Raw genomic sequence first — 15,332 nt, forward strand, 5'->3', positions numbered from 1 at the left:
AATGACTAATCAGGATCACTGAGCACCCAAATAGTAGTTTCTAAATAATATTTCCCACCAAAAGAACCCAAGACTTCTTAAAAAAATGGCTAATCCAAGTCTGAAGTAGGAAATGTACAAGAGGAGTCTGAAATATCTTGTCATACTGGAAATCAAGGAAGCTATCAAAGATGAAGAGAATCATATCAAAAGGACTTAGGACTTGAAGTGGATCCTAACAGCCAAAGATAAGACAATTTGATCATTTATTGCAGTGAACTGAAGCATCAAATAGGTTAAAAATTTGTTCATAACTATACTTCAAAAAAAAATCAAAAGAAAGAAATCTCTAGTACTAGTTACCTTTGTGGGGTGCCAAGGAACCAAGTCATTATTCTGAAAACTAGTAAATGATGGGTAAAACAATCACGTATTCAACATATCTTCATGTCAAAATGTATTACTCTATATTAAAACAAAGGAACAAATATAATAGAAAACATACCTTATATCTTTTTAGTTTCTGTACTTCTTCTTCAATAAGCATCTGGTTTTTGGCAACCTCTGACTGAATAGCACTTAACATATTACTACCCTGGTCTGTATCCATGGGTTCCTCCTTAGGGTAAAGAAAAAAAAAAACAGCATACCCTAATGATTGAGGCTTGAATCCAAAGTATTTTAAAATGATAACACAGTACAATTATTTTCAAATTTTACTTTCTCCTTCCTTCTCTATAAAGATTTTATTTATTTATTTGAGAGAGAGAGAGAGAGAGAATGAGGGGAGACATGTTAGCAGGAGAAGCAGACCCCCCACTGAGCAGGGAGCCCCATGCGGGACTCAATCCCAGGAACCCAGGATCACAACCCGAGCTGAAGGCAGACGCCCAACCAACTGAGCCACCCAGGTGCCCCTCAAATTTTACTCTTAATACTGGTGACAGAATACCAGTCTAATTGCAATGTTAAAGGACAAAAGTCCTAAGAAGTACCTCCCATATTTCTATGTTCTATGATAACACATGAATTTTTACCTAAAAAAATCTATACTGCAATATACTATAGTGCTATAATCTTTTATTCAGCCACAAAATAAATTTGTTTGAATATGCTATTAAGAAAATGTCACCTAAGGAATGTAAAAAAGATATTATCAATTACTTCTGCAATCGTAATTACAACAAAAAAACAATTACATAGACTAGTAAAGATTACATGTAAATCTAAATGTACCCAATTAATTCTGTGAGAAATATATTCTAACTTGCTCAATTTCATAATGAAATTAAATAGTTAATTGCTAACACTTACTTAGCATGTAATGTTTGTCAGTCTGTTTTAAGTTGCTTACATATATTATCTCAGTTAATCCTCACAACAGCCTTCTAAGGTAAATACAATTCACTCCATTTTACTTTAAGAAACTGAAGCACAGGGACTCCTGGGTGGTTCAGTCAGTTAAACCACTGACTCCTGATTTAGGCTCAGGTCGTGATTTCAGGGTCATGAGATGAAGCTCTTCATGGGCTCCATGCAGGGCACAGAACTTAAGATTCTCTCTCCCTCTCCCTGGCCCCCTACCACTCATGTGCACATGCTCTTTCTCTCTCAAAAAAGAAAGAAAGAGAGAGAGGGAGGAAAGGAGAGGAAGGGAGAAGGAAACTGAAGCACAAAGAAGTATATTCCAATTCATACATCCACTAAGTGGCAAAGCCAGGAGCTAAATCTAGGCAGCCTGACTCCAGAGTGTGTTCTCTTAATCACCACTCAGGACACTTGATTAAATCAAGAAGGAAGAAAAGGGAGGAAGAGAGAGAAAGAGAAAGAAAAAAAGAGAAAAAGAAAGAACAGAGAAAGAAAAAAACAGAGATTGGATAAAGAGAAAGAACAAAGAGAGAGAGAGAATACCTTTCCTGAGACAACTGAACTAGAACTTTGCACTTAAAAACGTGGTCACAAACCTCAGCAAGTTGTCTTTGTAACTCTGCTATCTTCTGTTCGTATATCATTTTTCTGTCAGACACAATGGCCATTAAGTTAAATCGAATTTCGCCTTCACTGTACCTAAAAAAAGTTAAAGTTTATAATGTAATAAAGAATTGTAAGACTATTACAATTACAATCATTTATTGTGACTACCCCATGGTTCTTTAGGATAAACACAAATCTATCAATTGGCTACAGTGAAAATTGACATTTAAAAAAAGCTTTCATATATGAAAGGCTACAACTGCAGGAAAAAAACTAGCTAAATTTAATCACAAATATTTTTAAATGTTCTAAAATAAAATTGTATCACTAAACATTTGAAATAAAAAATAATTTGTTTTCCTACTTTTATAAGAAATATGGCAACCATCATTTACTTCAGCTCTCATAAAAAAATAACTAAACTAAGACCTCACAGTTGTTGGATTAATTATTATGGCATTTTGATGGTAATTAACTATATTCCTAACTACATACTTTTTTCTAAGTCATAATGTAGTTGCCATTTTTAGTTCATATATTTTTATATTTCACTTATACTTTACATTTAATTATAAATTATAAAATATTTGTATAATATTTTACTAATATAATGTGGTTATATCCAGTTGCAAAATTTCTGAACGCTATTTTATTTTCACTACTCTGATACCAGAGTACCACAATGAGACATCTCACAGTATAAGTTTATTTATGGAAAGCACTGACATTAGAATTACTGGTTAAGATGTGTAAGTGGTGCTTAAGATGAAAATACATAGAAAATCTAAGCCTGTTTTTGCATTATATACTTATAACAATTTCACACACACAGTTCTATTCACTGAAAGAATATGGAGCACTAATAACTGTGCTTTAAACCATGTAAAAATGTTTTTAAAACTCTGCTGTGGACAATTATCATAGGATCTCACTGATATGTGGAATTTAAGAAACAAGACGGCAGAGGATCATAGGGGAAGAGAGGAAAAAATCAAACAAGATGAAACCAGAGAGAGAGATAAACCGTAAGAGACTTAATCTCAGGAAACAAACTGAGGGTTGCTGGAGGGGAATGGGTTGGGAGGGATGGGGTGGTTGGTTGATGGACAATGAGGTGGGTATGTATTGTAATGAGCTCTCGATATTACATAAGACGGATGAATCATAAACCTGTACCCTTGAACCAGTATATTATATGTTAATTAACGGAATTTAAATTTAAAAAAATAAAATAAAACTCTGCTGTGGAACTTCCATTTCCTCATTCCTCTCACTAAGAAAATACCAAAATAAAAACACTGGACATAGGTGTTTTTAAAAAGAAAACGAAAGCATAAATGAACATTCTGAAAGGTGGAGAGAAGGCAGACAAGCTAGGGAACCAGGACCCAAAAATAACAGAGTGGTGAACTCTGTGAGTTATCTTATATGCCTTCATATAGCCTAGACTTGGAGTTAAAGAAGTCAGCAACTAAGAAATACCAACAGGCACAGACAAAAAGAGTACCAACAAAAGTCTGCTTCTTCTATCCAAACAGGAAAGGGGCAACTCACGAGACAGAAAACCTTTAGATAATAACCACTCTACCACAGCTAAACACAACTGAAAAAAAACTGTGCCCCAACTCTACCTACCAGTAAAGACTGAGTAGGGATATAGGACTTTCATCCCTGTGGGCAGTAATGACACCTATTTGCACCTATCTGTAGTATCTAGAAGAAACTAAAAGGGAAGCCAAGTGGGAAGTCACTACCATACAGTGGTAAAGAAGCCTCCCCCACTCCAGTGACAGTGAAGCCACGTAGTAAGCAGTAACAAGGCATTCCTACTCCTTCCAGGAAGGGTAGTATCAAGTGGACACTCTTTTGGGGGCCAGAACTCCCCCCAGCCCAGCAATAACAAGGAACCTCTTCCATCTCAGGTATCAGTGGAAGCAGAATGGGAACCTGAACATCTACTCCCACCTGGCAGTAATGAGGTAACATCCTGATTTACCCTGCCAGAGCAGTGCCCATGTAAACCAGCTTAACAGAAATTTCATTTAAAAAATCCAGAGTCTTGGGACGCCTGGGTGGCTCAGTGGGTTAAGTGGCTGCCTTCGGCTCGGGTCATGTGGGACTGAGTCCCACATGGGGCTCCTTGCTTGGCGGGGAGCCTGCTTCTACCTCTGCCTCTGGCTGCCACTCTGCCTGCCTGTGCTCTCTTTCTCTCTCTCTCTTTGAAAAATATATAAAACATCTTAAAAAAAAATCCAGAATTTTTTTATATAAAACCACAAATGTCTAGGTCTCAATCTATAATCATTTGTCATATTAAAAATGATGAAAATCTCAACTCGAATGAAAACACTAATCAAAAGAAAACAGGGCTGCCTATATCACTATGCAATAAAGTAAATTTCAAAACAAAGAAAATTTATTAGAGAGGGACATTACATAATGACAAAAAGATCAATCCACTAAGAAGAAATAATGATAAATGTTTAGTTTTACACAACAACAGACCTGCAAAATACATAAAGTAAAAACAGATTAAAGCTGAAATGAGAAGTAGACAAATCCCAAACTATCCCAATTTGCCAATGACATGATTACGAAGAAAATGCCAAGGAACTCACAAAGAACTTCTAAAGCTGGTGCATGAGTTCAACAAGGTTAAAGGATGCAAGAAAGAAAACAATCAACTGTGTTTCTACACACTAACAATAATCAAAGAAATCAAACATGAAAATAAAGTACCATTTGTAATTACTCAAAAGACTCAAGTACTTGGGTACTTAATTATCTGACAAAACATGTACCAGACCTGTATGCTAAAAAGTACAAAATGCTGATGAAAGAAATTAGAGAGGGGCGCCTGGGTGGTTCAGTGGGTTAAAGCCTCTGGCTTCGGCTCAGGTCATAATCTCAGGGTCCTGGGATCGAGCCCCACATCAGGCTCTCTGCTCAGCAGGGAGCCTGCTTCCCCCTCTCCCTCTGCCTGCCTCTCTGCCTACTCATGATCTCTGTCTGTCAAATAAATAAAATCTTTAAAAAAAAAAAAAAGAAAAGAAATTAGAGAAGATCAAAGTAAATAGACAATACCATGTTCATGGACAGGAAGACTCATCATAGTAAAGATGGCAATTCTCCCCAAATGGATATAAATGTTTGACACAATTCCTATCAAAATTCCAGCAAGAATTTTTGTAGACATGCACAAGATCATACCAAAATTTATACGGGAAGACAGAGGAACTATAACAGCTAAAACAATTTTGAAGAAAAAGAATAAAGTTGTAGGTATCAGTTTATCTGACTTCAAGACTTACAATACAGCTATAGTAATCAAGACTGTGTAGGACTGTCAGAGAGCAAACAGGTCAACAGAACAGAGTAGTGAACCCAGAAACAGACACACAAATACAACCAACTGTTATTATAATTCTACAAAATTGCTAGAGGAAGGATAACAACAAATGGTGCTAGAGTAAATGGACATACATGGGCAACAAAATGAACTTTGACTAACTTCACAACATGTACAAAAATCAATTCAAAATAGATCACAACTTAAATGTAAAATGTTAAAACATAAATTATTTAGGAAAAAAAGAAAAAATCTTCGGGATCTCAGGCTAGACAAAGAATTCTTAGATTTGACAACAAAAAACAATTCATAGTATAAGAGAGTGATAAATTAGACTTCATTGGGATTAAGAGCTTTTGCTCTGTGACTGTACTGGGAGAACTGCGGATAGGCTACAAACTGGGAGATAATATCTACAGGCAACATGTCTAATGAAGAATTAGTACTATCTATATAAGAAACGTCAAAAACAATCTAATCACAAAATAGGCAAAAGGTATGAAAAGATTTTCAACATCATTAGTCATCAGGAAAATGCAGACTAAAACTATAATGAAATATCACTACTACCAACTATAATGGTTAAAATAAAAAATTTTGACAAAACCAAATGCTAGCAAGGATATGGAAAAACTGGATCACTCATTCATTGTTGGTAGGAATGTAAAATGCTACACTCTGGAAGAGTCTGGCAGTTTCTTAGAAAATTAAACATGCATTTACAACTCAGCAATGGCACTTCTGGGCATTTATCTCAGAGAAATGAATACTTATGTTCACACAAAAATGTATACACAAATATTTACTGCTGCTTTATTCATCACGGCCAAAAACTAGGAGCAATCCACATGTCCTTCAATGGGTAAATGAGCAAAAAAAAAAGGGTCCTAGGGGCACCTGGGTGGCTCAGTGGTTTAAGCCGCTGCCTTCGGCTCAGGTCATGATCCCAGGGTCCTGGGATCGAGTCCCGCATCAGGCTCTCTGCTCGGCAGGGAGCCTGCTTCCCTCTCACTCTCTCTGCCTGCCTCTCTGCCTACTTGTGATCTCTCTCTGTCAAATAAGTAAATAAAATCTTTAAAAAAAAAAAAAAGGGTCCTACTCATACCACAGACTACTACCCACCATTAGAAAAGAATGAACTACTTATGTATTTAACAACCTGGGTAAATCTCCAGAAAATTATTCTGAGTGAAAGAAGCCAATCCAAAAAGCTACATATTGTATGATTCCATTTATATAACATTTTTTAACTAAAAAAAAAAATGAGAAAACTAAGGATTAAAGATGGGAGGGGAGAGTGGCAACAGAGGAAGTGGTTCTGGCTCTAAAAGTGCGACATGAGAAATCCTTGTGCTCATGAAATCTGTACCTTGACTGCATCAGTGTCAACATCCTGGCTGTTGACACTGTACTCTAGTTTGATAAGATGTTACCACTGGCTGGGTAAAAGGTACATGGGATCTCTCTGTATTATTTCCGTAACTGAATGTGAATATATAATTATCTCAAAATAAGGGTTTTAATTTAATTTAAAAAGATGTTTAGAAACAACTCCACAAAACAACCATACAAAATATCTAATGGAGATCTGCATGCTTAACTTTTATAAAGAGGACATATTACCATGTAGAATTTAAATATTTCTGAAATAGATTTCCTGAACATATTAATCCAATCAAAAGTAGATGTTCAAGCACTGCTAAAATGATAATAAAATACAAGATAGAGGAAAATGTTTAAAAACTAGAATACTATGCCAGTGAGATTAGCTGAGCATTTACTTTTGTATCCTTTTTTCTATGACTGGCCTCACTGCGCTGATCCAGTCATCTTGATTGCATGCACCTAGAAAGAAATTTGAAAGCAATTAAATCAAATAAAATCAACGTTAAAATTATTTCAAAAGTTAGTCTAAAATATCTAAAATATCTTTTTATAAATATTTTGGGAAATTCAGGATGGTAAAAATCCTTTTAACATAACAATGTTAAGCTTCAATTTAAAGATAAAGGCAAAGAAAGCATGAGTATAATTTGCATTATTACATTACTGCATTACTGAGTAGGTGCTGAACAAATGTATGGAAAAGTAATTAATTAAGGAGTTATCCCATTAAAATCCACAACTTTGTGAAATAAGAATACCATTTTACAGTAATAAAACCGAGGGCTAAGAAAAATAGCACACAAGTTAGTAGCAAATAAGGATTCAGTCCTTATCAGCCTGACTCCCTACCATAACTCTAAAATAAAAAACTGGAATCTACACGTAATGCAAAACTAATTCTACCCGGTTGTTTTAATCCTCTTTTTCACCATCATTTTTAGCATAGCCACCAGATGTATAGCAAAACTGGCTATTCTACTTTATCTTTTACTTCCTTTGTATTTGATGGTTCTAACAAATACAGAGTAAGTGACCAGATAGAAGCCAACAGAGAAAATACAGAGATCAGCTTAACCACCAAACTACAAAAAACTTCTAGAGAATTTTTAAAAATTCTATTTTTCTGTGACATAAAAAAATAAATATTTTTAAATATAGAGGTAACATGTAAATCTGCATCGATGAATTACTGGTTCTATGCAGGGGACATGGTCAAAAAGTATAAACAAAATGAACCTAGGTTCATTTTTTTTTTTAAAGATTTATTTATTTATTTATTTATTTGACAGCGAGAGCGATCACAAGTAGGAAGAGAGGCAGGCAGAGAGAGAGAGAGAGGGAAGCAGGCTCCCTGCCGAGCAGAGAGCCCGATGTGGGACTCGATCCCAGGACCCTGAGATCATGACCTGAGCCGAAGGCAGCGGCTTAACCCACTGAGCCACCCAGGCGCCTCCTAGGTTCATTTTTTAATCTAATAAAACTATTAGGTTTTATGAACAGCAAATAAACATTAGGTTTAATAAAAACAGGTTTTGTTGAAATTAAAACGAACCTAATTTTTTAAAAAAGGAAACTTAATGAGCTAAAAATAAAGAGTTAAAATTCTTTGTGAGCCTGTGATTTTAGTACAATATCAGAACTACCAATTTTACCCTTTACCTTGCTAACCATTTATCAGTTTTGCTTAAGGTTAGAGATGGGTGGAATTAGGACATATCAACCCTCTGATCCAAAGGACAGCATATTATTGCACTACTTAAACAGAAACTTCAGGGGCGCCTGGGTGGCTCAGTGGGTTAAAGCCTCTGCCTTCGGCTCAGGTCAGGATCCCAGGGTCCTGGGATTGAGCCCTGCATGGGGCTCTCTGCTCAATGGGGAGCCTGCTCCTCCTCCTCCCTCTCTCTGCCTACTTGTGATCTCTGTCTGTCAAATAAATAAACAAAATCTTTTAAAAAATAAAAAATAAACAGAAACTTCAAAGAAAAACATTTTTGTAGATTGTTAAACCCTGAATTAAAGTAATTCTGAATGATCCAATTCTAAGTGAAAATATTTTAATGCAAGATAGTAAGAAATGCTTACTGTTATCAGTAGGTTAAAAATGACAAAATAACTTATATTCACTAAAAGAGGTAGCTTTTTAAAGTTACCTGGAAAATTAAAAAATAAATTACATAATCTATCCATGGGTTAAAGAAATTTTCTCTTAGAAAAAAAATTAAAGATCCCAGTTGAACCATAGTATCAATATGTCCTTCCTGTTATTTAACCTTATAAAGTAATGAAAAGCTTAAGACTTTCATGACATTATACTACCTTACAGTCACCTTCCCCTTAAAATCTAAGCAGAGGGGCGCCTGAGTGGCTCAGTCGTTAAGCGTCTATCTTCTGCTCAGGTCATGATCCCAGAGTCTTGGGATCGAGCCCCGCATCGGGCTTCCTGCTCCGAGGGAAGCCTGCTTCTCCCTCTCCCACTCCCCCTGCTTGTGCTCCCTCTCTCGCTGTGTCTCTGTCAAATAAATAAATAAAATCTTTTAAAAAAAAAATAAAATAAAATCTAAGCAGCATTGCGTCAAAAACAAAGGAGAATACCCTATTTTTTTCCTTGTCAAAAGTGCAATACTAGGAACAGGCACCAGATTACCTAAATCAATTGGTCCTTCTCTTAATCCATCTAATTCATACAATCTTCCATTTACAGGAACATAACTGACAAAATGAAAAGCATCTTCTTCTTTTGCTGATGTCTTTGCATCAAATTCAAACATTTGCTGTCTTCAGTGAAGAAGAAAAAAAAATAGTGAGAGACAAACAAGCAAAAAGGAACAAGTATTTATTTAATAAAAAGTCTCTTTACCTGGCAAAACTGTTGTGTACTTGTCGGATCACATCTGAATTGCTCAGTGCCAAACCTTTCATCTAAAATAAATTGTTAAAGTAGCCTATTAAAAGGAGAACTATTACAAATAGGGCATTTTAGGAATAATATGAGTATACTCACAGCTGCATCAAAACTTTGTGAAAATTCTTTAAATTCTGATAATGTCTCTCCCAAATGCACATCTTGATGGGTACAGTTCAATAACACACTTACTATAGCTTGGGTAGCACAAGCATTGTTAATTACCTATAAAACATAAAAGCAAAAATAGTATCAATTTATTTTTTAAAAAGAACTTTTTTTTTATTAATATTTTACTTATTTGACAGAGAGAAATCACAACTAGGCAGAGAGAGAGGAGGAAGCAGGCTCCCCGCGGAGCAGAGTGCCCGATGTGGGGCTCGATCCCAGGACCCTGGGATCATGACCTGAGCCAAAGGCAGAGGCCCCAACCCACTGAGCCACCCAGGCGCCCCTAAAAAGCAGCTTTTAACCAATGACAATGCCCTCTAAAATACGATTAACGTTAATAGTTTTCAAAATGTATTTCATATAGTCTTAACATAAACATAATAAACATGTTTAATTCCATTCTAATGTATTTTTCAGGAATTTGTCGCAATTCTGGAGTTGAGGATTCTAGGAAACCAAATAAATTAAATAAACTCATAACATCAGTGAAACCAACCAGTTAGGGTAATAAGACAAATCTTTCCTTATCTTAAACATAGCTGATTAAGCCAAAATAACTTGTCTTCCCTCCTATTCACATTTCTTCCTAAATTCATTTCTGCCTCTCCAAATTTAACCTATTATTTCAGTATTCAGCATAAGCTCCAACTCACCTAGGTGGCTTTTAGAGAAATTATCCAACAACAATTGCTATTAGTTTCTACCTTCGAGTTCCTAGAGAGAATATATTTTGTCCACACATTTTTTTTTCAGCTCAGTCCTATATAGTCTTTACAGTGCTGTCATCTAGTTGTTAATTTATTTAGCGAATTATGTGGACCTTACATTTTAGTAAGAGTGAAAAAACATGTAGATAGCACATACCATGTGCCAGGTACTTTTCTAGGCACTTCATGTATTAATTTTTTTTTTTAAGATTTTATTTATTTTTTTGACAGACAGAGATCACAAGTAGGCAGAGAGAGAGGAGGAGGAAGCAGTCTCCCCGATGAGCAGAGAGCCGGATGCGAGGCTCGATCCCAGGACCCTGGGATCATGACCTGAGCCGAATGCAGAGGCTTTAACCCACTGAGCCACCCAGGAGCCCCATGTATTAATTCTTTTAATTCTCTCAACAATCTATGAAGAAGTAGTAATATTATTATCCCCATTTTACATTAGTGGAGGCTAAGGCACAGAGAAGTTAAGTAACTTGCCTCAAGGGCACAAAGCTAAGCAAGAGGCAGACAGTCTCAGTTCCAGAATTTGTGTAGTCAGCCACTATGGTAGGCTGGCTCTGTACATTTATGTGGTCTCTCTAACGAGATTATAACCTGCTGTGGTCAAGGGCTTCTTCCGTATTTCCTATAACCCCTATATAGTGTTGAGATTATAGAGCTAGAAAGAACCTCATATGATCCGTGTGAGTACCAGGAAGGTTAATTATAAAGTTGAACTAAATTTGGTGAATGACCTTTAAAAATATAGTTTAGTACTACTGCTGTACTTTGTTACTACATTATAATTAAATACTATTTTCTCGATCCTTTCAAAATGCTAACTCACTTATGCATTTACAATTTAGCAAGCTATTTATATCCTGCCATATTTAAAAGAAATACTTTCAATTATTTTCTGTATTTAATTCTTATAGTCCTCTACTTATTACATTGCCAGAGGCTTCTGAGGTCTTGTGAAATCCACCAGTTCTTACATCAGCTGCAGCAGTATGTTTGAAAAATTCCTTCATAAGACTGCTTTCTGTACTAGGTAACATTCTCTTATACCCAGTTCTCAAACAAATACAATACCACCACATTTCTGATATCCTCTCTGATAATATCTTGTACTCAGAACTATCTTATAACTGACAAATTAGAGAAAAGTAAGAGGAAATCTAAAATCCAATTAATAGTGCTGATTTCTTTTAATATGTATTTTTCTCTGAATCAGAATTCTTTAGTAAATTTGGAGAAGAAATTTCAATGATTAAAGGAGACTACATAAAGGCTTGGTTTACTAAAACTTAGTAAGACTCAGTGTCCCCTTACCTTGGACCAAATTTATCTAGGATGAAATTATGAGTTGGTGGGAATGGGCTGGTAGGAGTAAAGTTAGAAGAAGTTAAAATTTATACTCATTCACACATTCTTTCAAATTCACACATTAAGGACATACTATGTACCTAGTGCCAGGTTAGATGCTGAGGCTATGGCAGAGAACACTCTCAAACGTTCCTATAATCTAAGGACTTCAAATCTGTAATCCATCACTTTAGAAAACTTTTTTAAAGAATTAGAGAAAAAAAAAGCTCCTTCTACAGTAATCAAGTTATATGTTAAACATGCATTTTTCTTATAATCAACTTCAATATTAAAAAAAAATCCTGTGGTTAATACTTCCCCTTCAATATTAATAATGATACACACTGTCTATGATTTACTACAGCTTATCTTGTGTATGAAGAATAGTAATCATGGTGTGCCTGGGTATAAAAATAGCTTTCCATGTTTAAAAATGAGTCTAGCGCCACCAAGTGGTTATGCTATATATAGCATAGAACTACCAAAAGAAAAAAAGACTTAAAAAGGGTACCTCCATACAGTCATTCATGTATTTACTAAGCACCTACAGTGTAGGTGTGCCATACATTGTGGTGTGTGGGATGCACAGTGAATGAGAGAGAGATCTTTCACCCAATGAAATTCACGTAAGAATCATCTTACATCCATCTATTTGGAAAAACTTTTAGCTCCTGTCACAAAAAATTCACTGCAGCATAAATTATTTTATAGTTTCCAACTTTTTAAATCTCTAATTTATCCTGAGTATTCTATTATATGCTCTAGCATGTACCACATTTTCAAACACAGTAGTACAGTTCAACAGTTAAAAAAAAAAAAAAAAGGCTAGAGTAAGACATCACAAGTAGGGCTGGCCCAGAAAGAACCATCAGAGTTTGGTTTGAATTCCTTTGAGAGAACATATATTCTTTCGTTCATCCAGGCTCTCCCACTCCCTGTTTCTTACAGACAATCCAGTTCACGCATGCATGTTGCCAACCTGATACCACAGCCATCTGACTAGCAACCCCTGGACTAGAGAATAACTTCTTTTCATAGTTTATACAAAAGAATATAGTGGGTGCTCAGAGGAATGCCCCTAAAATAGTTTTAAGTACTACATTATAAATCACAGTAAATTTTCACTAAGTTGTAGCTATAAAATAAAAAAATTTTCAGTATTCATTTATAGTCAAGGGGGAAAGAAGGTTGAGAATAAAACTGTGGGGTCCTAAAGGGAAGGTGACTCTAAAATAAACACAAAACCGAAAAAGTATACATGCCCTGCCTATGAAAATTTTAGAAAAAAGTCCATACACGAAAAAGAGATGAATAGAAAACCAAAATGATGAAGGAAGAAATCATCTCTAACTGCAGTATCATAGGTTTCTCAATGAATGTAAAATTTTAAGAGCTTTGAAAGCTTGACAGGACCTAGAGAATAGAGAAGGAAATTCATTTAGGGAAGCAAGAGGGTCAGAACAAGGGAAAAATTCACGTGGTATGTTCAAGAGACAATGAGCATACTGGTTTGTATTAGAATGGTTGTGGTCAGGGTATGGCATCATTTGTTACCTTGAAAATCACTGACCTTGAGCGATTAGTAGTTTGCCCTAGGAGCAGAAGATTTTTAATAGGAAAATAACATAATAAAAATAGGGTTTTTATTATGAAAGATTCAGATGACGATTTACAGCAAGGATTGAAGATGGCTGAAAACAGAAACAAGATCAGCTGGATTACCCTAATGCAGATATGAAACAATAAAAGGTGAGATTAATGGCTTTTTAAAACCTGTATCACACAAATATGTAAGTCAAAATTCTAGGAGTCAGGAATACAACAACAACAACAACAACAACAACAACAAGAAATGTTGGGTGCCTGGGTGACTAGTGGGTTAAGCATGAGCCTTTGCTCAGGTCACGATCCTGGAATCCCAGGATGGAGCCCCACACTGACTCCTTGGCCACAGGGAGTCTGCTTCTAGAACCCTCTGTCTCTCCCCTTGCTCATGCTTTCTCTCAAATAAATAAATAAAATCTTAAAAACTAAAATAAAATAAGGTTAAAAAGAGTAAAGGCATACTAATATCCATAGGAAACAATTTTGTTCTATATGGATATTAGTATCCATATGAAAGATTTTTATAAAATGGAGAAATTTTTAAAAAAATCTTATCAAAACCAAATCAAGAAGAAATAAGTGTCCTAAATGGTCTTTTAACTATTAAATTGAACCAATAGTTTAATATATATACTCACAAAGAAAATACCAGGCCCAGAATTGACTGTATAGGCCAATTCTAATAAAATCTGAAAAAAAAAGATCATCTAAACTTTATATAAATTCTTTGGAACAATAAAAGAAAGAGGAAATTCCAATTCATTCCATGAAGCTACCAAACCCCTAATACTAAAACGAATCAAAGTCATTAGAAGAAAAGAAAATTAAGGTCCATTTCATTTATAAATACAAATGCAAAACACTAAACAAATAATACTGAATTAAATCTGACAGTACATAAAGAGAGAATAGATCATGACCAACTGGGCTTATTCCAAATATGAAGGATGATATAATATTTAGAAAAATCATTAACACAGCTGACTGTATTAATCTATTAAAAGAGAAAAATAAACACGATCATTACAGTATGTGCAGAAAAATCATTTGAAAAATTTTCACAATAAAGACACTCACTAAATTAATAACAGAATGCCCTTACCTAAAAAACAACATTTAGAAAAATAAAAATAAAAACCAGAGTAATCATCAACCAAAACAAGAAAATGGTAAAAGCATTCCCTTTAAAATCATGATGATTTTATTGAAGGTCTTAGGCACTAAGAAAAATAAACCAGGGTGTGCCTGGGTGGCTCCATCATTAAGCGTCTGTCTTTGGCTCAGGTCGTGATCCCGGGGTCCTGGGATCGAGCCCCACATTGGGCTCCCTGCTTGGTGGGAAACCTGCTTCTCCCTCTCCCACTCCCCCTGCTTGTGTTCCCTCTCTAGCTGTGTTTCTCTCTGTCAACTAAATAAATAAAATCTTAAAAGAAAAAAAAAAGAAATCCTTAAAAAAAAATGAATCAGAGGTTTAAGGATTTGAAAGAAGGAAATAAAACTGTTACCATTTGCTAGAGTAATTCAGATAGAACCCCCTCAAAAACACCAACAAACAAATATTAGAGATAATAGAAGAGTTTAGTAAGATAGCTAAATATTCAAACATAAAAGTGAATTGCATTTTTTTTTGCCAGCATCGAACCTAGAAAATTAATTGAAAAGGAGAGAGGACTTATAATATAACAGAAATATCAAGGAGTTAGGAGAAATCTAACAGAAGAGGAAATTACTTCTACAGAGAAAATTACACATGTTAAAGATAATAAAGATCTAAATAGATACATACTATGTTCATGACTTAATATGAAGATATAAATTCACCCCAAAGTGTTATTTATAGTCAATGCTATTCCATTCAAAATTCCAACAAAATTTTTCATACAACTTGGTAAGATGACTCTGA

At 35.1% G+C, this 15,332-nt stretch overlaps 1 protein-coding gene across 2 annotated transcripts in view; it reads right to left on the reverse strand.

Moving 5' to 3' along the window:
• Window positions 1-15,332, reverse strand: part of UCHL5 (ubiquitin C-terminal hydrolase L5) — a 43,052-nt gene that overhangs the window by 8,509 nt on the left and 19,211 nt on the right. The window contains exons 4-9 of one of the 2 annotated variants that reach the window (XM_045982670.1): window positions 9,690-9,815; window positions 9,546-9,607; window positions 9,333-9,463; window positions 7,084-7,147; window positions 1,944-2,046; window positions 485-595 (exon numbers count right to left, since the gene is read on the reverse strand). In XM_045982670.1, coding sequence (XP_045838626.1) covers window positions 485-595; window positions 1,944-2,046; window positions 7,084-7,147; window positions 9,333-9,463; window positions 9,546-9,607; window positions 9,690-9,815 — 597 coding nt within the window. Of the gene's footprint in view, window positions 1-484; window positions 599-1,943; window positions 2,047-7,083; window positions 7,148-9,332; window positions 9,464-9,545; window positions 9,608-9,689; window positions 9,816-15,332 lie in introns of both variants that reach the window. The other variant, XM_045982669.1, reaches the window with a different exon arrangement.

Source organism: Meles meles, chromosome 17 (genome assembly GCF_922984935.1).
Source record: "Meles meles chromosome 17, mMelMel3.1 paternal haplotype, whole genome shotgun sequence".
In the NCBI taxonomy this organism is placed as follows: Eukaryota; Metazoa; Chordata; class Mammalia; order Carnivora; family Mustelidae; genus Meles; species Meles meles.